Source organism: Nomia melanderi, chromosome 3 (genome assembly GCF_051020985.1).
Source record: "Nomia melanderi isolate GNS246 chromosome 3, iyNomMela1, whole genome shotgun sequence".
In the NCBI taxonomy this organism is placed as follows: Eukaryota; Metazoa; Arthropoda; class Insecta; order Hymenoptera; family Halictidae; genus Nomia; species Nomia melanderi.
Genome location: NC_135001.1, coordinates 4,087,320 through 4,112,079, shown reverse-complemented (window position 1 = coordinate 4,112,079; position 24,760 = coordinate 4,087,320). Strand labels below are relative to the sequence as shown.

The 24,760-nt window shown below is 39.0% G+C and overlaps 1 protein-coding gene across 3 annotated transcripts in view; it reads left to right on the top strand.

Annotated features, from left to right (window-relative positions):
• LOC116433037 (A disintegrin and metalloproteinase with thrombospondin motifs 1) overlaps positions 1–24,760 on the top strand; it is a 158,774-nt gene that overhangs the window by 87,929 nt on the left and 46,085 nt on the right. For all 3 annotated transcript variants that reach the window (XM_031990698.2, XM_031990690.2, XM_031990708.2), the window contains exon 6: positions 15,014–15,203. In XM_031990698.2, the coding sequence (XP_031846558.1) occupies positions 15,014–15,203 (190 nt within the window). The remainder of the gene's footprint in view (positions 1–15,013; positions 15,204–24,760) is intronic.

Below are 24,760 nucleotides of genomic sequence, written 5' to 3'. Positions count from 1 at the left end.
TATAACTTCAAACGCGAATTAAGATTTGAACTGATTTCAATTTCAGCTTAGGTATTACTTAGCCAGCCTCTTTAGTAATTTCTCAGAGATATTTGTACCTCTTCAGTAATCGTAAAAGAAAAATCAAGAAATGGGTCATTTTGACTCATTTGCTAGTTCTAGAGTTAATATAATGTACAAGGTTAATGTAATATATAATGATATATAATAATTGAAAATTATAACGTCTACAGAAAATCTGGAAATGATTAATTCGTAATATCACATTTGAAATATTATTTTCTCTTGGTTCCTGAGACAAACATCGGTTAAATTCAATTTAATACGAAAATATGAAGAATTTGAGGTCGTTCGATTATGAATAGGATATTAAAAGCGTGATAAATCCTACTCAAATTACTCTTTCAAGCCATAAAACGCGTCACGATATTCAGGAGAGCGTGTCTTCTTTGTTTCATTTTGAAAATGTTTCACGTTTGAACCAGGCGGCTCGCGTTTAATGAAATACGCTAATTGCGACGACTATTGCCGACATAACTGGCTGCAAACGTGTCGGAGTGGCTTCAAACGGATAAAGGGTCGAAACGTTCGAGACATTGTCGAAAAGTTTGTCGCGTGAACGGGCCAGCAAAAATAAATCGGGCAAAGACGCGACGCGGGTCGAGGCCGCGTCGAGTGAGTTATGGCGGGAAGAGGAGCAGCGGAATCCGGGTGTCGTAGGAAGAAAGGAAAGCGAGTCGAATGAACCTGCTAAAATTCTGAATTAGTTATGGAACAACAATTTTACGATTACCTTCCCGATTTCTAGAAAACCGTTACGAACTCCAATGTATTATCTGAAACTCGTATTCCACACACTCTTATATAAATGCAGAATATTTATTTCTCTGCGAATAGAGAAAAAAATTCTAAACAAAGAGGAACATTTATTGTACGCTAAGAAACTTGAAATGATAACAAACGAATTTATTAACGAACCCTTAGCCATTTATCAGTAATCATTAGAAAGATTAGACTCTACACTCGACAGTATTGTTTCTAAATATTCATTATGTTGTAATAAAACAGTGATAATATTGTCTGCAAACAATATAAAGAAATCTCGCATAAATGAAGGATATATTTCATTTCTACGTTTCATACATTGATACCTTAAATTCTGTATATTTAACATTAAACCTACCAGACGTGTCAAAATTACTTGTTTCCGATTTATTCTTTTCGCAATTATTAAAAATATAACGGATATATCTCTGAAAAATTATTCGAGAAATTGAGTTGGTGATACATAAACTGAATTGTAAATCAAAGTCTCGATAGACGCATCCTTAAAGTTGCTACAGAGAAATTTCAGAGTCAATTTAACTGCTCGGTAGGTTTAGTGTAAAATTTAACCTTTTGCACTCGGAAAGTGACTCTCAGTCACTACTTGATTTGATTCGCGAAATTATAGAGTCTTATATATAATATTAAGTTTTGTACGATGCATCAATACATGGAATATTGAAATAAAATAACTTTCCTTCTGAATTCATATATGTTTTCTCATTAATTAGTTTCAAAGAACATCGTCTGTATCTTATCGAAGAATATTGAATATTTCCAGTGAAAAACTTTCAAGTGCAAAGGGTTAACCCTTTGCGGACGAACGTCGACATTTCGACGAGATGAAATTTTCATATTTGGAAGACTAAGTCGCAGACAAATGATGTAATTATTCGAACAGCAAGAGATCAGCACGTAGTTACCCTTTTTTTCTATTAACACATTGTGTACCGGTAACGAGACATCTCGTTTTTATATAAAGACACTTAGCTGTGCAACTTCGTTAATTACCACAGTATTGAAAAAATATAAAATTTAATTCGAATTGATTATCTATTTAAAATATATTACATAACAATATGATATCTGAGTTTTTCTATGTATAGTGATATAAATTGACCTCAGTGAAAATTGCCATCCGCACAATACAGTTTTCTGAAAATTAGCCGGTACGCAATGTGTTAATTAAGCAACTGATATATAATTTATCTTTATCTCTTGAAGGTTTTGTACATTTCAAAGAATCTTCGTCCGCAAAGGGTTAATATTGTATTTGAAGTTCTATCGTTTCGTTAAATCAAATGGCGATTGCGAGTCATTCCAGTGCTAACGGTTAAAGGGTTAACAGTTTGATCCTAGTCCTCGGCCGTGATTCAGGAGCCAGCCTGTTCTGTCATCAGGCTCGTCGAAGCTTCTCGCTTTGTCTCGCTGCGATTCGAATTTTCGAGAAAAAAAGTTCGCCGAAGACGGGGTTTTTGGCGACGCGCCAGGTTAGCGCGCGCGAAACCGTGGGACCAGTCGGCCTCGACGTGGAATAATAGACGAAATTAATTGGGAATTTCTGACGGCGGATCCACGAGCGCGTTTCGGCCGCCTTTGATTCCCGGTCGAACGATCGCGTTCCTCGACCGATTCTTCACGGTGTCTTGGCTGTTTCGAGATTCAGCGGCACGCGGCGGGATTCGAATTGACAGGGGAACGTGTCAGCAAATTGTTACTTGTGTCTGGCGAGATACGCTGGTTTCCAATAGGTTTTTGTCCCTTTTCAGCCTCCGTTGGGGAGGATTCTGGGTGACGGCTGTTTGGAATGCTATTAAGCTCGTTCTTTTAACACTAGGACTACCATGCGGTCAAAATGGCTCCTTCCTAATTTCTTCTTTTCGCAGTTATTCAAAAGATAACAGATGTTTCTCTGAAGAATGATTAAAGAAATTGATTTAGCAATACGTAAACTGAATTGTAAATTAATTAAAGTCTGGATAGATACATTCTTGGAGTTTCTATAGAGGAATTTCGAAAAGTCAATTTAACACTCGGTAGTTTGAGTGTTAATTAATGCGTCGACTGCTGAGGATTTGCGTATGACTCGCTCAGAAGCCAATACGGTTATAGAAAAGAAAACTTGAGGAAATTAATAGTTTGGCTTCTGAAATGATTATACACGGTATTCAGGAGTTATAGAACGAAGAGCTGGAAAAAATAAAGAAACGAGTAAATGCTCGATCTTCTTAGATAACTAAGAAGAATATTATTCGTTCTATCTATTCTGTCTAGAGACGCTATCGAGTGCAATGGCTAGTATATTGTAAAACTAATGCATTTTATTGGAATTACTGTTTCCAGACGTTTTTCTTTCTGAAATTTATTACTTTATTGTGTACCGTTGTTATTGAGAAATTTGACAATGTTGCACGAATTTGTACGAAAAAGTACTGTAAACTTGTTCAAGTACCGTACCCGATGAGCATTATATAAGAGCTCGATGTTTTGACACATTATTTAAATTCAACGTGCCAGGTAGCACCCGAGTTTCTTCGGGACAGTAAAATATATTGTGCATTTACAATGTGCGGAAAGTTTTAATGAGAAGGCTACACTGTCAACGCTCTCCAGTCGCTTTAAAAGAGAATGTATGCGAACGTTTTGACGTTTAATGGGGAGAACTTCAATCTCCATCGGTGCAGGAACGTTGGCAGATCATTAGCAAGCGAAAGAAAGTGGTAAGTCGCTAACAATTGGGTCACTGGTGGGCACGAACCGCTTCGCTTAGCCGTCATTAATCAATTATGCGGTTGCACAACGCTCGAGCGTCGCCAGCTGATTAACATAGGATCGGCAACGAGCTGATCGCGGATTACGCGAAACGATAATATCGAGTGGCTCGTGTAAACTGATGTAATTAGGGGGAAAGACGAGAGTGTCAGGTGCTAGAGTGAATTATAATCTCCCATGCCGTGAATGAGAAACGAGCTAGGCGGGAAGCGCATGAAACAGCCACTCTGTTCCCAAGACGTCAAGAAAAATTGTTTATTAATCAACTGTTGCGCAAAACAAACTACGCTTGCTAAACTCTATAGACAAAGAGCTACAGATTATACTAGAAAAATTTCGAAATAAATCATTACTCATTGGTGTCGGTTGTTAAATCGTGAGAACGACAAATAAATGTAATAAATACGATTGCTTCTTTGGCGATTTCAACGCGTGGATAGAACAGTCGCGACACTCAAATTCTGCGTTTTCTTTTGTTCATCCTAATCTTATATCAAATCCTATATTATTTGATTAATTGGTTTTCAATGTTCATCCTTCCTGTTGTTTCTGTTTGCACTAAATTTATCATCTAATTTGTTACTATTTCGTAGCCAGTTATTTGGCTAGTTACACTAGGAAATGTGCCGGTGCGGTGTTAAAAGAAATGTATTAAAACGTGAACTATTCAAATTTATCCAGTACTCTAATTCTGCTCTATTTCGAGGAACACGTTGACAAATAGCGAAGATGATGTTTCAATTGATCGTCCGTCGCGGAGATAAACAAATGATCCTCAAGTGCGAGACCCGCGACTCCGAAATTGCTGGTTAGCCGATTCCGTAATTTCGTTTCACGCTTAATATTAATGTATTCAGCCGCAATGTCGCGACGAATTACCACGCCCTCGTCACTGTCCTTTTTAATACGAGCTGCGTAAACGCACGTTTCGACCGGGTCACCCTCTATTATGATATATCGCGGTCCGCATATTAAGCCCCGACCAAATAAAGATCTCGTCTGCGCTGGCTCCGTGACCGTCTTCAATTCAGAGATCTGTTTCGTGAACGGTGGCGCTTGTATCCACGATTCCGCGGAAAAACTCACTCCCGAGGCAATACGACCCGTCTTCTCTCCGGACAATTGAGAATACGACGTGTGGTATCGATCCCAGCGAAAGTTCGAGTTTCGCCGTGGAATCATTGAGCCGGAGGAACTGGCGACCGGAATGAGTCTGATCGCTCACGATCGAATTCTTTCCTGGATCCGACTGACACGAGAATTGCTTTCTTCGTTTTCAGGCGGATAATGAAGTATACACTGGAGAATTTCGGAGTTCTTCAAGTTTTGAGTTTGTATCGTTACCTCGAATATTAGGGACTTTCCATTACTTTGATAAATCGTATTAACATTAGAGGCACGTGAATTGGAGTTTTAATATATTTCCAATAATTATTCATAAATTTATTTGAATGAATTTATTTCCGTTATCTATAGCTTGTTAGGAGATTGCAGGTTACTATAGATTTATAGAAACTGCTATTAGAATTCGTTAAAATGGTAGCTTCGACAGCTACGGATTCAATATCCTTCGTTGCAAGAAAGATGTATTGCGATAATGAGAGACACCTTTTAATGCGACAGACTCATTATCATAAGGAAGTATGTTGAAGAAAGGTCTTGGTTAAGTCGTTAGAAGATTCCAAGTTTCTATAGATTTAGCTTGTTAGAAGATTGCAAGTCTCTATAGATTTAGCTTGTTAGAAGATTGCAAGTTTCTATAGACTTAGCTTGTCAGAAGATTCCAAGTTCCTATAGATTCACAGGCATCATCATTAGAATCCATTAAAATGGTAACTTTGACAGCTACGAATTCCATATCCTTCGTTGCAACAAAGATGTATTGCGATAATGAGAGATATCTCCCAATGAGACAGAATCACTATCAAGTATATCGAGAAAAGGTACGAGAAAGATGAATAGGAGCAATTTATTACTAAGTTATTAGTAGACGTCGCTGAGGACTAGGGGGGGGGGGGCAACACGACGAGCCAATTTAAAGGATCATATCGCGAACAAGTTCTGATTGCATCGGCCGCGACGATTAGTATCGTTATGCATATTTAACGTGGAGGCGATCAGCCGAGAGCTCGAGCGCCGCACACGTTGGTATCAATACCTCTCGAAGTATCCTGCGTACACAAGATGCAAGAGCTCGGCCGCGACTCGCATTGGAAACTTTAAGGCCGGTAGCCCACCCAGAAGCCGCCATTGTATCCCCGTTACCCATCGAACGCATAAAACATATCGCATAAAAGTCGTGTTCCAAAAGGGACATCATGAAAGAAATACCCCCTGACCGGTGTCTCGGTTTTTTGCGTTGCATTTCGGGGAACGATGTTTTAATCGACCTCGGCAGTCGAGTTTCGCTTTGTACGTCTGACGAGGACGAGCTTATTCTACTGTGACGATAACTGTGGCCCCTCAGATGTTAGATGTTTATGAGTTTCTGTTGATATAGATAGAATTCTATCTATGTATAAATTCTATTAATAGATAAATGAGGTAGGTAATATTGCTCTAAATTAGAGAACAGTAGTTGCGAAGAAAATATTTCATTTTGGTGGTTTCTTAATGGGTGATAGAGGAATTGTTAGAAGTATTACGAAAGTTCCTTTGTTGGTTTTATTTATTAATTTATATGCTCATTGTGTGAATATTTTTATTGGAGCCGAATAAAGGATTCTCACTTGCTATTGAAGTAGAATGTGTCTGTCTGAGTCAGACCAAGAAAAATCTTTCCGACTGATGTTCAATTTTATTGTTTTTCAGAAGTAATTAATGATTCTGACGAATATGGTCTACTCTGTTTAACCGATTACTTTCGGACAAGAAAAATCTAGTGTTATTTATTATAACGTTGTATTGAAAAATTCATTAAAATTTTCATTACAGTTGATTCGTTTTATTATCTAATCTCTTTCTCTCCTATTACTTCCAAATGAGAACAAAGATCTAGTGTTATTTATTACGGCTTTTGATTGAAAAATTCCTTGAAATTTTCATGCCAGCTGATTCGTCGCGCCGGCTCGGAGAAACCCGATACGTCCGCGGCGAGCATCGCGAATGAGTCTCGAGGGTGGCGAAAGTGAGACTGTAATTCGAGTGGAGAGAGAGTGAAACTGTATTTTAAGGTGATGAAAGTGGGCCTCGCGGTCCTGAGGGTGGTGATCCCGAGACTGGTTCGCCTTAATTTTCCTCTGGTCTTGAGGAAATGCCAACAAATGGTACTCTCTAATTAATTATGTCTTAATGATACACCTCGGGCCGTGCTCCCGTTCGTCCACAGAAAATTCAATGTATATCAACATGAACATAAACGTCGCCGTTAACCACTATTTATGTAACAATAAATTCCGGCTACTTAACGCGTTCATTCCAGCCGCGTCCACGAATTTCGTATCGCACCGAATTTTCAATTCGCAGCGTCAACACATCAAACGAAATTTCATCTTTTCCTTTAGCCTTAAATTCCTTAAACAACCAGTGATTCAGTTATCGATTCTCTATATTCTACGCAATGGAAACACGAATATTCAAACACCAATTCACAATCACATTACAAACAAATAATAACAAAACACGATCACTCCACCATCAAGCTGACATAAAACGCACCCCTAAAGAACCCTCGCAAACAGATCACCCAAAAACTACCAATAAACGAGAACACATAAAACACAATTCTCTCCAATCAACAAATAAATTCCACAAAAATGAAACAACTTCTATCCCTCAGCGCTATCCTCATCACAAACATTCTACTACAACATCCAAACACTACACAACAGCATAATCACTCACAAAAATCCAAGCCTAATCCCTAACGAACGAAGATCGAAAGCGAGTCGAAGATCGATCAGCTGCGAGAGAAAAACCGTGCAACCCGAAAAGAATAATCGGTCATCGAAAGGGAAAAACGGCGCGCTGGCGCGCCTGGATCAGCTGTACACGTCGAAAGGTCGATGAGTTGTTCGAGCAGTGGATTTCGAGGTCGTTGCCAGCGTGTTCGCCGGTCGAAAAGGCAAAAAGAGAGTGAGTGGGACGAAAGGGGGATAAAGCGGGTGAGAGAGCGAGCGATGAGGGGCAGCGGGGAGAGGAGCCCGGCCAGTGAGGTACGGAGAAAGGGGCGAGGGGGGAGGCAGAGGGAGAGAAAAACAGCGTTCTTGCCAAGAGTTCTCGGTAACCCTGAAGTCAGTCTTTGTGCCATCGGATAGCCACGGACGAGGAGGTGCACGCCTGCAGGAATGCAAATCGCGAATGCACCGGGCGTACGATACGACCGATGGCCATTCAATTCTCCCTCTTCCTCTTTCTCTACACTCTCTCCCGCTGCCACGGCGCGACGCTTTTCAACGGACAGGCTCGAGTGGTGTGGACGCCTCGAGCCGCTTTCAATATTGTTTCAATACACGAATCGTTCGCGGGTCAGACCGATTAACTCGGCTTTTTCTTAATGTTTTGAAAGCTCGATGTTCAGGCACTTCACTTTTTCGAATGTTTTGCAACGGAGACGTTTAACCCTTCGTGCTCGAAAGATTTCCAGTGGAAATATTCAACATTATCCTGGGAGACAGACGACATTGTTTGAAAGTAATTTAATGATGATTCATAGATAAATCAAGGAACAAATGTATTTTATTGAAACATTTCATATAGCAATGCAAAGTTTAACACTAAAACTACCGAGCATTGACATTGATTTCAAAGTTCTTTGTAGAAACTTCAAGCGTGCATCTATTGAGACAATTGATCCATGACTCAATTTGCGTATTGCAAAATTAGTCTCTTTAATAACTCTCAGAGAATCATCTGCTGCTTTTAATAATCGCGAAAACAAGGAATCAGGAATGGGTCATTTTGAGTAGTGAGGTAGTTCTAGTGTAAAAATACTAAATATTTAACTTCGTAATTTAATTGACACAGAATAATCAAATTTAATATCTAACAATAATCCTTGTAAAATCCATCGATACGTGAAATTAAAATAAAATAGCTTCGTTCCTTAACGATTTCTCGTTAAATTAGTTTTAGGAAGTGCCATTAATATCTCAGAGAAAACATTGAGTACCTCTAGCGAAAAACTTTCTGAGCACAGAGTTAATTTCTAGTCTATGAGTCGAATGTTTAGTTACGACACTGATTGCACCTTGGTAATCTAGGGTTCGGCAAATTTCTATTCGGTTACGCAGAAAGTCTACGTCCTACTCGTAACGAAGCCACGTCATTCTCGCAAGTTCAATGGCGCCCTCGGAGATTACAATCAAACATTCCTCGAAGTTCAAGAAAAATCAGCAAACCGGTGAGATACTCCGTTTAACACGGCTCTCGTCCGCGTCTGTGAAGCGGTTTCGGAAGTGTTTGAGGCCACCTTTCGCGAGAGCAAACAAATCCCGCGGAGAGCTTCTTCAGAATGTTTGATCAGTGAGTCAATAAATCGGCGGCGCGAGAAGGATAGCAATCGCTACCGCCGGAATTTCGGTGCGATTTAGAATTCGGCAAAAACGAATTAGAAAAAATTAGGGGGGAAGCCGACGGTCTGCTTTATGATTGATTCCCCAAAGGACAACAAACAGCCACGCGCCAGCCTTGCAAGTTCCGAACTCCGTTCATTGGTTAACCCATTGCCGCACACTTTTAATTTTAAAATCGTGTCCAGAAACGCAGTTTTTTTTTTAAATGTTTGTTTTGACTTGTTCGGGTCATGAAAAATCGTATACATAATCAACTTACATGTTATTTAGACTGTTACTTCATTTTTGTTCAATGTATTATTGAAGAATAAACAAATAAATGGATTAGTACAGTCCGTACTGATGTTTCTTTTCTTATTAATGAAAGCAGGACGGTTAAAGGCGTCGTTTGCGGCAATGGGTTAAACGCTGTGGACCGAACTGTTTGTTCACCAATTACGCTTCGTAATTATTTCTTTTCTATGAGTCAAATATTTTTAGATTACTTGTAATTCGCTTAAGAATTCAATAACGATTGAGTTGTAAGTAAGTTGTCTTGGAATATATTGAGTTGTCAGTAAGTTGTCTCGGAATATATTTGCACTAATGAACCAACTAGTCGAGCACATTTGTAAAAAAAAGTTGTAATTGCACGTATATCTGAATAATTATAAGAATTTGTTACTTCTCGCCCCGATATGTTGATAACTCGGTTGATCTCGATACGCGGTACTATTCATTATCAGTCGTAATACATATATGTTCATAAGTCACAGATAAATTATCAATCCATGAATCTCTTTTTTCTAATTCCACCGAGTTAACACTAAAACAAACAGTTAAATTGAGATTATGAAATTTCTATATAGAAACTCTAAAAATGCATCTGCTGAGAGTTCAATTAATTCACGTTTCAGTTTGCGCGGTGCTGAATTACTTTCTTCAATAGTTTATCTTCTTAAGAATTGCAAAGGAAGACGTCAGGAATTGGTGATTTTGACCCGTCGTTTCGTAATCGTACATAAATTAAAGAAAGAAGCTGTTTTATTTGAATATTTCACATATTAATGCATCATACGAAACTTAATATTAAATATTCTACTTCATAATCTTGCTGTGCCAAATCGTGAGGCAACTGAGAGGCGCCTATAGAGCGCAAAGAATTAACAACGGAGTATATTTTTAAAATCTTGTGTATTTAAAAAAGAATCGTTACGTCCTCAAATTGTAAATGACGGGCGATACCTCGTCATCCGTCCGCAACGCGTTAACACTTATGGCGTGAACCGTGATCGCAATGGAACGTTGCCTTAGAAATCGCACGCTGTATAGACGACCAAACGCGCGTTCCCAACCCAGATTTTCCAAATGGAATTTTCCCCGTTCGCCTTCCAGCAACTATGGACTCGACGAATCCAATAGTCTCAGCAATGTGTCACGGTGGTGTCCAAAAGAAAAAAAGGAAACGTCTTTTTCTTCGATTATTTCTCCATAGAAGGGAATCAGCTGCGCCCGTAACGAATTCCACGAATCCTTTCTCAGAACAACAACGAACGCTCCTTTTAAACCGAAGAACCACTGGTAAAGATCGCGAATGATCCAACGACGATCCATCCATCCCATCGAAGCGATCGAGCGTCCTCACAACGTTCAACGTGCGAAATTTCGATATTGACGAACGGATCGTCCGATTATTGCTAGTATAAATAGTGTCAACGCCGAAACTGCGCGAGTCTATTTTTAACCGGCAATTTCACCCGGAGCTCCTTAGATAACCAATTTCACAAACTTTATCAATCATACGAGGAATTGTGCAAGACAAGTCGATCCGGAATGCTCGCGAGAATCAAAAAGCGTTCACGCGATCCGACAAAAAGATTAATATCCCCGGCGAGTCGCCGGCAAAAAGCCGAATAATCTTTCCTCTTGCATCCAAGGATACGTTTTTCGAGAGGAGAAATCCGATTTCCGTTTCTCTTTTTAATAAGGGAACGTGCGGCTAGAATACGGGAACCATATTTTATCAGCGAGATATTTTTCTCTGCCGCGATAAACACGCAATCCGGGATCGACTGGACGGGACACGCATCGCGGTATGAAGCATTGCTGTAACAATCGAAAAAGGAAACGCGAGGGATCGACAATGAGACGAATTTCCATCGGTGCAATAAATTTCTGCCCTCCCCCTTCGCCCCGCTCGCCGCAGACCGTTCCCGCTAGCCAGGGCTTCTGAATGAATGAACCGACGGCCCGAAAGGTGAACTTCTTTTTTCGACGTGTTTTATACACGACACGGAGGGAGCCGTTTACGGCTGTCGTAATCCACTGACGGCAATGACAGCTGAAAGCCCACGTTGTCTTCGGTACTCGCGGCGGCACGGCACAGTGGCACTAACATCGGGAACATACCTGAGCTCCTCTGCTTTCTCATTCGGCTTCCTTTGTCCGCCATTTTGGTTCTCTTAATCGACGGTGTTCGGCCACTCGCGGAGCCCGAATAAACGTTCGATCGTAAAACAACGATGATCTTTCTCGTTTATTTTAGGGCTACCAGTGTCTTCTCGCGAACAATATAGCGGGGATTATTAAAAATTGATGGATATCGAAATTCTGGTTGGAACGATAATTTTATTATGATCTTTGGTGTTCGTATTTTAGGCGAATAAATGAACATTCGCGATTTAATGATGAATAAAGGAACGATCGTATTTCATATAAACATCTGTTTTGTGATAATTTACCGATGAAACGATTTACGGTTAGAATTAGTATTTATTCACGCTCTTCACACGCTTAATTCGATAAAGTGTACAATGTAATCACTGTAATTACTTAATACAACGATTTAGTGATAATTTACTGATGAAACGATCAGAATTAGTATTTATTCTCACTCTCCGACACGCTTAATTCGATAAACAATACAATATAGTTGCTATAATTACTTAATACAATGATTCAGTGATAATTTACCGAAGAAACGATCAGAATTACTCTTAATTTATTCTCACTCTCCGGCACGCTTAATTCAATGAACAATAATCGCTACAATTGCTTCGCACAATGATTATAATTACAAACGCTGTATCGCAAGGAAGTAGTACGTTGAATTTCTCAACGTTATATTGAAAAGGAGTTCGATTGTTCTAACAGATCGCCGAGCGGCGCTGAAAATGGCGATGTTTCCGTGTTCCGAGGCAGCCGGTCGTTTCGAAACCTCCTCGGCGAGTCGTAGTTCCATAAATGATCACGCGCCGGTTATTGAAAAGCGTCATTGGAATTAGCCGTCTACACCTTTTCCCATCGGTTCCGTTTATTTCCGCTCGGCTGAGCGATCTGCATAAGCGAAACTAGGTTGGGAAACGATCAAACTGGCCGCCGGTGATACGCCAAGGAGGCGTTGATAATCGATAAGTAACCGTTGCTCGCCCTTCAGCTTCGTGTTCGCAGCATGTCATTACTTACCGGTCTGCCCTGGCTGACCGGCGAACCGAGATTCCTGTAATTAGGAGCAATAATTAATTAGCCCTACTTCCCCGGTCTCTCTCGCTGGACCAGTTACCCGCTCACCCCCTTTTTTCCCCGGCCGAACAAGCAGCCGGCCGATCGATCGATGAAGTTAATTATAAACTTCTTAATTAGACCCGTCCCAGCCGAGCCACCGCGAAAGCGCCCCGCTCGCGCAGCTTCCGTATCGGGCACTAAAATTAATATTTCCTTGCCGATTGTATCTGATCGATCGTTACTCTTACAATCTTACTTCGGCTGATCCAACGATAATTACCTGAAGAAAATTGTTTCCCTCCTCCGAGTAGAAAAATCTCAGCATTAAGGATCTAATTTTCAAGCTTCTAAATTAGGCAGGTTTATCGCTTATTTATGCAGATGATATTTAAATTTAAGATACTTCTTTTAAACACAAGTAGCTCGTTCAACGTTCAACAGTCGTTAGCTTATATTAATAACAAAAACGAGATGTTTAATATTAAACGTTAATTATTTATTATTGAACATTCCGTTTACAATGTTTACGATTGAAATTCAAGGAAATTCACGGCGGAATTAGGAAAAATTGTTCGGCCATGGAAGAAACGCAACTCGAGCAGAACGGATTGAAAATCAAATGAGGAGTACAAAGAGGAGGGGAGTGTACAGGCGTATGAAAATTTGAATTTACGGTCGTCGGAATAATTACGTGTAATGTATTCAAAGGGGCCAGTTTTAATCGATTATTTTCACCTGATTTACACGGGTTCGTCTGTTCCGCGGCTTTGCCCTCACACGGAATGTACGTGGGTGGTATATATTTAGCGGGGGCGTCCCATGTAGCTGGTGTGTTTCACATTCAAATCGAGGAAGTTATGTCAGGGCAGCCCGCGGGCCGCGGGCCGCCGTTGCATGTATAAATAAATTGTAACGAACGCGATAACTAATCCGCGAAACGTTTTCGCGTTTCGCGCCTTTTCCGTACCGGGCAACCAATAATCAAGCGATCAGGAAATTCCGCCGTTGCAATCGGATTCTTGCGTGACATCTGTGCAAAAGTGTTTCATAAAACGTGGACATTACTTCGACACATTAAAATAACTCAAAACTCTTTCTCCCTCCCTCTCTTTCTCTCTTTCTTTCTCTCTTTCTCTCTCTCTCTCTCTCTGTCTCTCTTTCTATTTTCTTGTCTTGCAGGGAACTTTAAACATGCTGTTACACGTGGAAGTTCATATACCGTTCGAATGTTTCTGAATGCCAGCAATGTTAATAAACGTTTACACGACTGTAAATATTACTGTAATTGCCCACGAGTCGCGCGAATGAAAATTCTTTTCCTCTCGCGAGAGTTTTCGACACAGCTATGCAGATTTCGCGAATTACCGTTGACGTTCTCGATGATCGAGGTTTTAACGTGGATCCTGTAGTTTCAGTGACTGTCTAGGTGAAGTGAAGATCTTCTTCGGCTTCTTCGGCATGGCCATGTTATGAAATAGTTGCTTTTTAAGCTTTGAACGATTTCGAGTAGTCTTTAATTTTTATTTTCTTTGAGTTATTCCATCGAGTGTCAACGATTTGACTGATTCGACTTTTCCTCTCGCGAGAGTTTTCGACACAGCTATTCACATTTCGCGAATTACCATTAACATTTTCGATGATCGAGGTTCAAACGTGGATTCTATAATTTCAGGAACTGTCTAAATGAACTAAAGATCTTCCTGTTCAAGGCAATATCATAAAATAGTCATTTTAAAAATTTTGAACGATTTCAAGTATTCTTTAGTTTTTACTTTATTTTAATTACTCCGTTAGTTGTTAATATCTGAATTATTATGCACGAATTATTCATTGTAAATGCTTATTATTGAACATTCTTTTCCCCTCGCAAGAATTTTCGACACAGCTATTCACATTTCGCGAATTACCATTAACATTTTCGATGATCGAGGTTCAAACATGAATCCTATAGTTTCAGGAACTGTTTAGATGGCCTGAAGATCTTCCTGTCCAAGGCAATATTATAAAATACTCATTTTAAAAATGTTAAACGATTTTAAATGTTTTTTCATTCTTATTTTCTTCAAATTATTCCATCAGGTGTCAACGATTTGCATTATTACACACGAATTATTAACCGTAAATGCTAATTAATGTATATGGAAATACACATTTCCGAGGACTAAACCGATGGGACCAGAAATGATATTCAACGCTACAAGTCAATTCAAATTAGTCGCTAGCATTGTTCACGCGTGTGTTCACATTGAGAGACAGCTGGCAGAATAGAAAAAAATCTCGTAGACAATCGGTCGGTGTTTCATGGTTCGGTAGCCGTGAGTCGAAATGTTCGCCAGTAGGTAGCGTGTCTCGTTGGGGAGATAAAGGTCAATCATGACGGGGGTGACTCACCAAAATTTTTGGCATACTTTTTCTTCCAGACGGGCTACGTGAAAACGTCGACGGGAAGCTACATGATTAAACCGACGAGGCCGTGGCGGGGGAACGACAAAGATTCTCTAGAATTTTCGCTGCTGCACGCGATCCAAAGGGTGAGGACACTGGCCACGGATTCCAACCGCTTTCACGAGAACGAACACTCGTCTGCGGGCCACAACTGCGGCTTAAATGGTGAGTGCCAATCCGTTTTAACCTCAGTTACATTTCAATTGAACGGGATTCCGCAAACGTCGATTTTTATGGCATTATTTTTGGGAATTAGAATGGATGGGAGATTTGTTTGTTCTTAATATTACCATCGCGCGTCGTTAGCGATAAAAGTCTGTACAGTTTCAACTATTTTGTATATATATCTATTAGTTAATATTAGATAAGGTGAGATGAACTTTGGGAAAAAGAAGTGTCTCCAAAATGTCAATTCTTTACTAATGCTCTGAAATAAAATTCGTTCTATATAGCATTTCATATTCTAATTGAAAATTGTACTTTAGTTATAGTCAAAACATCGATTCCTTCTAAAAAATATATCAACACTATCCCATCTTCCAATTAGAAATTATTCTTCAGTTATTAATAACCAAATCATCAGTTGCTTCTAAAGAATACCCCAACACTATTCCATCTTCCAATCAAAAATTAAACAAGCATTGATAACCAAAGCATCAATCCCTTCCAATAAACACATCAAAACTACTCCATCCTCCAATCAAAAATTAAACAACCGTCAACAATCAAAGCATCAATCCCCCCAGAAAACACATTATTCCATATCTCGCATCCACGCATCCCCGCACAGATGCACCCTTTCTCAATGCCCAGATATTATTACAGCGAAACGATGGCACGCCGTGTCTTCATCGAAAAGTGAAGTGTACAACATGTCAAAACTTTCGTCCCGCTGTAGGTACACGTCGACCGGTGCGCGCATACTCGAAATGCCCGAAGACGGGTTTCGGGACGAGTGAGGTCCCGCGCCGAAAACGTATTAATAATGCATGCGCTCGGCCCGTGCACATTAGGCGGACGGATGCACACGTGCACCGGTCGCGGCGTCGTCGTGTAGTACTACAAATGCCCAGGGCCTCGGCTTCGATACGATACGTATCGTTTTATTCATGACCCTCCCCTTTCCCTCCCCTCGACCGCCACCGTGTCGCATCGGCGAAAGTTCATTCGGGCTCTAACGTAAGATTCGCGAATAATAAATCGGATCCCCCGGTGTCACCGGGAGTTTTTGGGCCCCGCGACCGGTTTCGCCATCTCGATTAACATTCCGTTATTGAGGTATCGCATTGTCGGACGCGTAAATCTGTCAGCGTATTAACACCGGTACTAACTACCAAGTCAGTCGAAATGCCCAATTCCTGATTTGTTCTTTTGGAATAACTGCAAGTGCAGAGACTTCTTGGAAGTTGATTGCAAAAGCTGATTTAGTAATACCTGAATTGACATGTTAGTATATAAGCTTCTTTCGTAGTCTAATTTTAATGTTTCTCCGAGGTTTTTGAAAGGAAAGAAAATAAGATCGGTATGATCGGAAGGTAGAATAAATCGGAGTTTCGTAATAGGACAAATTGTGTATTGATTATATCAATAAAATGAAAGGTTTTGGGGCAACCTAATAAATTGGAATCGCAATGAATTCATGGTTACAGGTTTCATGGAGAAATTTTAGGAAGACGGTTTAAGTGCTTGGTAGTTGTGTTAACCTCTCGCTTTACAATAACATGTCAGACATATTTTAGTTTATGGATTATACGTAGTTTAATATTTTGTGTAACACTTTATAATTTTGGTACGTCAAATCGAACAGTGAGTGAGTCATCTGTAGAGTGCAAAGGGTTAAACTTTGTATTATATGACGCGTTGATATGTGAAATATTGAAATATAATAGATTTGTTTCTTAATTTATATACTTTTTCTCATTGGTTTCAAGGAATGTCGTCTATGGATCATTCGAAATGTTGAATATTTCTGAAATCTTCATGTATGAAAGGTTAACACGTTGATCGATTGTTCTGAATGGTTTGAATATGATTGTGATATGCAGGTTTATTCGGTATAATGAAAATTTTACATCTAAACTATATTTTGATTGTATTTATTGTAGCTGTTTGGCGATGAACATCTATTTCAGATTGATACAAGGATTTTTGGAAGTGCTGTAGTTTCCTCGAATGGTTTCTTATAGCTTCTTTAACGCATAAATCGGCCGTTTTTAAGGGTCTTGTCATTTTCGAAAAGATTATGCGTTAATTGCTTCTCCAGTGGTCGTCCTGCTTGTTTATATCGATTTCTCTTTCTGCGCATACAGGTGGTCGACTCGGTAATTCAATGAACCCAACATGGCGGTTAATCCGGGTCCTATAAAAGACGGAAGTCGCAGAGATATATTAACATTCTCCTTGTTTTTTCCTTTAAGTCGCGTTCGTTATTTTCTTCTTTCAACTAAACGAAATTCACGGGTCGAATGTTCTTTTCGATCGCACCGCGCAGTGAGCAAAACGTTCCTAGATGATAAATGAAATTTCTTAATTAAAAGCAATCGCGGCAAAGAAGAGCTGCTCAAATTGATGAATGAAATTCGTTAATTGAAAAAATCGCTACGAGATTGGACCACCCTTTACGAAACTGTAATTGCCAATTGACCAGCGAGGATCGCCATTTATTAGAAGAGCAAATTGATTTCTTTCAGAACGTCCGTTTGAAGCGTCGAGCGAATAAAAAGATCTGCTCCGGCCGGGCTCCTCTAAGATGAAGATTTCTCTCTGACAAATGCTTTCATCTACTTAGGGAATCACCACTTTAATTGACGGTTGGCGACTTTTTAGTTTCGTTACGCCGTCCCGACTTCCCTCTTGCCCTTTTCGAGCCTCGGGGCAAACTCGTGCGTACGAGTTTAAAGAACGTTCACCCTTCGCGTACGAAGACGGAACATCAGCATCGCGTTCCGTTCCACCAGAGATTTTGGAAGATTCCTCGGCAGAAATGAACGAAATATCGTATGTTCGAAACGTGATTTACTTTACTTTCTATTCGAGAATTATGAGTTTTAAATAACGTATGAATAGGATGTAGCTCAGTCACCACTTGATTTGAGGCAGTGAAACTATAAAATCTGATGTTTAATGTTGAATTTTATACAATGCCTCGGTATGTGAAAACTTAGAATAAAACAGCTTCGTTCCTTGATGTACTTGTGATTTCTTTTCGAGTTAGTTTCAAAGAATATCTACGCCTCGCCAAAACATGTTAAATATTTCTAACGAGAAATTTCCTAGTGCAAAAGGTTAACCCGAATTAATTAACTCCGAATTTCTTTTGCATTTCTCGATAACTTTATTGTTGTAATGTTTGATTTGGAATGCATTTGGAAAATAGTTTATAGAGAGCAGTATAAATAATCCTTATCACTAATAATATTGAAAATAACATAATAATATAATATATTTGAAAAATATCTCGACAAAGCGGATCCGTAAATAAAACTAGTATCGAGTCACACTCGACATAGAAGCGCAAAGGATTAACAGCTATTTTAATTAACAAGAAGAAATAATATAACACCCAGTATGTTGAGAAACAAAGAAATGACATACAGTTCTTCAGAAATGACAGACAACATTTAGTTATCATCGAGCGAGATCTTTTTCGCTGGAATATAACAGAATATTCCATTGGAAACGCTTCTATTCTGAAAAATTGGAACTCCGGTTAGAATCAGCCGAGCGGATTCTCCGCCTTAAACGGTCAATTTGCAAGCCCATCTCGTTTTCCACATGACTGAGCACGAAAATAAAATGAAACGCCGGCGAGTCTGTACGTCCTCCCATCAGCAATCCAAAATTATCCAAAAAGAAGCGTCTGTCCACTCGGAACAGTGCACCCCAATTACGCTCTCTCGGCTATGCAAACTCTCTCTCCAGGCCATCGAAAAGTTCGCAAACCCATCTCATTTTCTACTTCATCAAATTTGAAATAAAAACAAACGGCGAACAATTTCAACGCCCTCCAGGACCAACAGCGCAAGAAGAGGAAGTGGCGGAGGAGGAGAGAGCCCCGAAGAACCATGAATCTTCAGCAATCTCCACTCGAACGTTAAACAGCACATAACACGAAAGGCATTATCCGACAAAAGGACCATCGTCATCGCTGAAAGTCACAACAGGAGTGCTGTGCGCAATGCTCGGAGATACAGGGTGTAACAGAACACGTGGGACCTGCTTCGAATGCTGATTGTACGCTTGAAACCCATGAGAAAACCTTGTATAAACAGCCATTCTACTTATCCTTGTTTCAAAGTTGCAATAATCACCACGTTTCAAATGATTCTTAATTGTTTAACATTATAACATTGAAATGCTGTACAGGGATGAGAAATTGGACGACCTACAGATTAGAAAGTAACAGCTCCTTAATTATTTATTAATTATTTCTCCAAAGAAGAGAAGAATTTTATACTTATTCTACATTTGCTCCAGAAGTCAACGACTGATGACAAAACTACTACTCAATCTATATTAACCTTATATTAACCATGACTTTCTTCACGACACTTGGTTTTATTTTATTATTAATTATTCACGAGAAGGTAAGAGAATTTCCTATTTATAGTATACACTCGCTTCGAAGATAAAAACATTGATAATTGGAAAATAGTTCGTAGCTTCTACTTATATTCAGTGAATAAAACTAATTCTCATTAAACTGAATTAAAAGTCTTCACCATGAGTCTTACCAGTCATTATACAAGAGGTTAAGATAAAGGTAAATATCATTTGAATTCATCAAATTCAATTCTAAATTTTCATCACGAGTCCGATACTGTGTCTCAACTCCTTAGTATACTATTTACTTTCGCTACTAAGCTCCTGTAACATTTTACTACCGACAATTTCATAGAAATGCAAAAAAATTCTCCATTCTACTTGAAATGGAGATTTCATCTGAAGATAATAAATTGATAATAGGAAAATAGTTTTTTTTATTCGTGGGGAATGAATAACATTGAGTTTTCTAAAATTAATCTAAGAATCTTCATCACGAGTCTCACCATTGCCACGGTAAGTAGTTAAGGCAGAAGGTTCACACGAACTTTCTACTGTCTTCATATGCCTTGTCGTTCGAGTTCCACGTGTTCTGTCGCACCCTGTATATATCCCGCGCCGCGGCGATCGTGGCCTAATCTCGTTTCGAACTGAAGGGCGTATCCGCGGCTGCAATGGCGATCCGAGAGCATGAGAGGTCGAGGAGAGGCATTAAGAGCTCTGGTAGCGTACCGACGACCACCTGTACCGAAACAGGTTCAGCCATTTACGGATGCCCCCGGGCGAATTCTGACGTTCCATCGAGACAGCTTGGCGACGCGAGCCACCGCCGGATAACGCTCCGCGTCCGAATTTCTGGTCACGCTTGTCCCGCGACTCCTTCGACCGCCTCCGATCGTGTTGTATGCGTGTACGAGTGTGCCAGAATGAATCGGAATGAATCGAGAATTCGAACAACTACGAAACGAATGTTCTTCGTCCGGAAATCGAATGAAATTGTTTAACCCTTTGCTGTACTATTTAACCCAGTGTTTCCCACAGGGGGCAATTTGATTTTTAAAGGAGGCAATTTGAAATTTGAAATATCACTTCATATATTTCACAATGTTTACGCACGTAAACGAAATAGCAAAAATATTATAATAAGTATTATACAAATATTATAATATAATATTATATTGTAATATTAATATATGCTATATAGGAGGGTATAAAATGGCACAAGAAAGCTTGGGAAACGCTGATTTAACCCCTTGCCATATGAAACTAAATGAAACATTATTGTTCTTGTTAGGAATTTGTATGGTTTATACTAAATCTAGACATAGAAAGATGGAATGTTTTCTTTTACTGCTGCATTATTAACGATAAATAGTTCTAACAAATGCACTTTCGAAATTCAATCGTAAAGCAAGGGGTTAACCGGAGAAAATCCGGGCCATAATTATAGCAACCGATAACAATAAACATAAATAAAACTAGAGAAAAGAGAAAGGATTTTCAAGAATAAAAACAACAACGATATCAAAAATAAATATGCAATTTCTCAATTATCATATAAAAATAATATTTCTTATCGATGATTCGAGTAATCTCTATTCACTCATCGATGTTCGCTCAAATAGCCAGCAACGTATTAATTTGTTTTAAGATTCTTTGGAAATTGTTCAATTTCTAATCGTCGTTGTTTCATAGTAAAATAAATACTGCTTCAAATTTCTCGATCTCAAGAGAACTATTTCGTGGAATGGAAATTTTAATGTTCAATTTGTCATTCGAGGCTGGTAACAAAAGTAAATGGATACGCGTGTAATTTATATAGTGTGGATAGTTGTAACAGGAAGTTACTGGACAAGATGATATACTTGCTTTATGTAAAATGGTTCTTGGTAGTTACCCTCGCTCGAGAAAGTGTATACATATATATATGTTTATTGGTTAAGTGGTATTTAATGCAGGGGATTAATAATGATTTATGTAACTCGTAAAACGGAACACGCGTTAGCGGTGTTGATTTTTCAAGCGTAACACTTGAAGGTTTACACGGAAATCGTTAATAAATCACGCGCCTAAAAGTTTCAATCAATTATGGAACTAGTTTTTATGTAATCGACCGCGTAACGCTGACGCGCCGACTGTTGCGGAGACTTCGACGCGCGGATAAGACGGTGCGCCGCTGTTGCACGGTCTAACGCCTATATCGTAAGCCAAAATTAATTGTCGATTAATATAATCTGTTTTCTTCACGAACGTTTTATAAGAAATAATTCTAGCATATCGCTGTTCGACCGTTCAAATTTATTCGAACACCTGTTCGGTAATTATGCTCGTTATCCAATGAAACCAGGAAAGCAATCGTCGAACCTCATAAAGTGATTTCTACTCATTAGCATCAATCGATTGCTAAGATCGGTAAATATGTCAATGGGCATCAAGCATTTCGAGTGGAAGCATTAGCTTTTACATTCGATACTTCTATTAAATTACACCAAAGCAAGCGTGAAGAATTTATATTAGCCGCTGGTGGCAGCCTTTATAGGATCCCTCTGCCATTTAGACGGACGAAAAAAAATTGATTAGAAAGTGTCGTTATCAAGAAGCAATCACCGATTCGAAAGTTTTACACTCCTAATATCCCAATTCGACAAACGTGAGTCGCAAATTAGTCATGAAGCAAATAACACAAGTATTTCGTCCTTTCGACATCTGACACATTCGTGTCATTAACTTGTCCTATAAATTAACGGATTCGTGTGTGATTAACGTAGAGTAATTTTAAAATCGCATTGTTACTCGAAACAACATTGTTAATACTAGGACTACCACACCAGTCAAAATAACAGGTCCCGGATTTTTTGTCTTGCAATTATTGATATATTAACACTAGATTTACTGACATTTACTGTAGTTTGTTCTATTGTTCTTAGAAAAATTGTTATCCGTTCATTAAGATCTTAGAAATTAGAGGTTTAGGAGTAGACAGTTAGGATACATATTTGCATAACTGCGTTAATAAAAATCAACCCAAACATTTACCAAACAATGCTTATAAAATTCAATGAATCAAATTGACTCGTTCCGTAAATCTAGTGTTACAATTGAATATTGAAATGATCTTAAAAATAGTTTCATTTGAATACTATAATGAAGACCCGAGGAAACTCAAAATAATCTACTATTACAACTTTTATAGAGATTATATATCAACACATTGACTTCCAAGAAAAACATCAGCTTTTTATATATCACTTCTCCTTTCTATATCAAATGTACAAAGCTAGAATTATTAATTCTTTGATATGAAAATTCTTATATTACCCTATTATCTAGTTATTCGCGTTATGAAAAATTTGTATTCGAAATCAATTATCTTCCAATAACTATTCTCTTGTAATTTGGAAGCTTTGATCATTGGTGACCGTGGCAGTCAAAGTGTTAATCATATTAACCCTTTGCGGACGAAGATTCTCTAAAGTCTACAAAACACTATAAATTCGGCGAAATCGCACATCGAATGCCTAAATGATATAGCATAAAGAAATTATATATTGCTTTCTTGCTGTTCGAGTAACTGAATCATTCGTTCGCAACTTAGTATTACAAACATGAAAGTTTGATATCGGCAAAATGCCGACATTCGTCCACAAACGGTAAAATGTTCGATAGTACTAGTGTCAACACATTGACTGCTACGAAAAACTTCAGCGTTTTGTGTCATTTTTTCTTTTATAACGAAGATAAAAATAAATGATTATCAATTATTTGGTACTACAATTCTTAAGTCACATTATTATCTATTTATTTTCGCTGTTGAACAGTTTTCTTGGATGTCAGTCATCTTACGAGGTATAATTGTTTTTAAGTTACTTGGAAGCTCCGGTCATCGGTAACCGCCGTGGCGGTCAATGTGTTAATTTCAACTCCTTCGATTTAGAAGATCCGAAGCAAAGTATTAGGAAGAATTTCATGAATCTTCGAATTAAATCGTACGGAAACCCCTAAGTGTACACTATCGAAATATTGCTCGAAGATCTCGTTAGCGTCGGCTTTTTCTCGCGCGGAATGTAAAGCAAGACGCTGTCATCGTTGCTATTCGTCACGTAGATTTTCTCGTTCGGCTGTCGAAGTCTTTTTCCCCGGTTAATCAGGCGATTTCAGTTCGTTGCTCGGAGGTGCAGAAGGGCTGGTTCTCGTTCGAAATTCGCGCGTGATTACAGGTTCATCGGCTTAACAGGTTTACCGTGCCCGAGGGCCGATTTCAGCCGGTGGATCCTCGATCGATTGCGATCTCCCGCCTACGTGTGTCTACCGGACTCGCGCGTCCTTCTTCTTGCTCGCTGTCACGCGGCTTCTCGCTTCGTCGTTTCGCTTCCAAACTGTTCCCCTCGGATCCTCTTGACACACTCTCCGCTCCGACTTTTCATTAAGCCGAACGAAAATCCGACGTTCGATTTAAATCTCGCGCAAAGAGAATCCTTAATCCTCGCAGCTCTGGTTTCCCTTCATTTGTTCCTTGGCGTCTATTTGAAACGAGATAGAAGCGGTGGAATCTATAATTAGAAGTTACACTGATGTTTCAATAGAATTTGAAAATTCTATTATTAAAACCCCTTGCCCTACAATTTATTTTCCAACTGTGACCGATACAACAATTTCATCACTAAGAATTATTGAAAAAGGAGAAAAATTCCATGCATATTCTATGTCCACCTTTGCCCTACAATATAATCATTGATAACAGAAGAATAATATTGAATTATCATTCAAAGTAATTGAGTAATATTTATGTTTGTTAAAGTCTATTTAAAATCGTCACCATAAGTCTCACACGTTATTGTAAGGCAATGGTTTAACACATTGAACGCCGCACGATTTCATAGAGCGGAATACACAAAATAGGAGAAACATAATATTAAATCATTTAATTGAATTGCATTGTTATTATTGCACGTTCATCTAGTCGAATATCACCGCATTTACTTTCTATGAAAATTTGGAAATAAGTCACTTTAATTGCTTGGTAGTTCTAGTGTTAATAAAGGGATTGAATTTTCGTTTGATTCCTGATTTCGCGAATCTTTTTATAGAAATATACATTAACACGTTGAATGCTGTACGATTTCATAGAGCAGAATGCACAAAGTGGAAAAAAACATAATAAACCATTTGATCGAATCGTA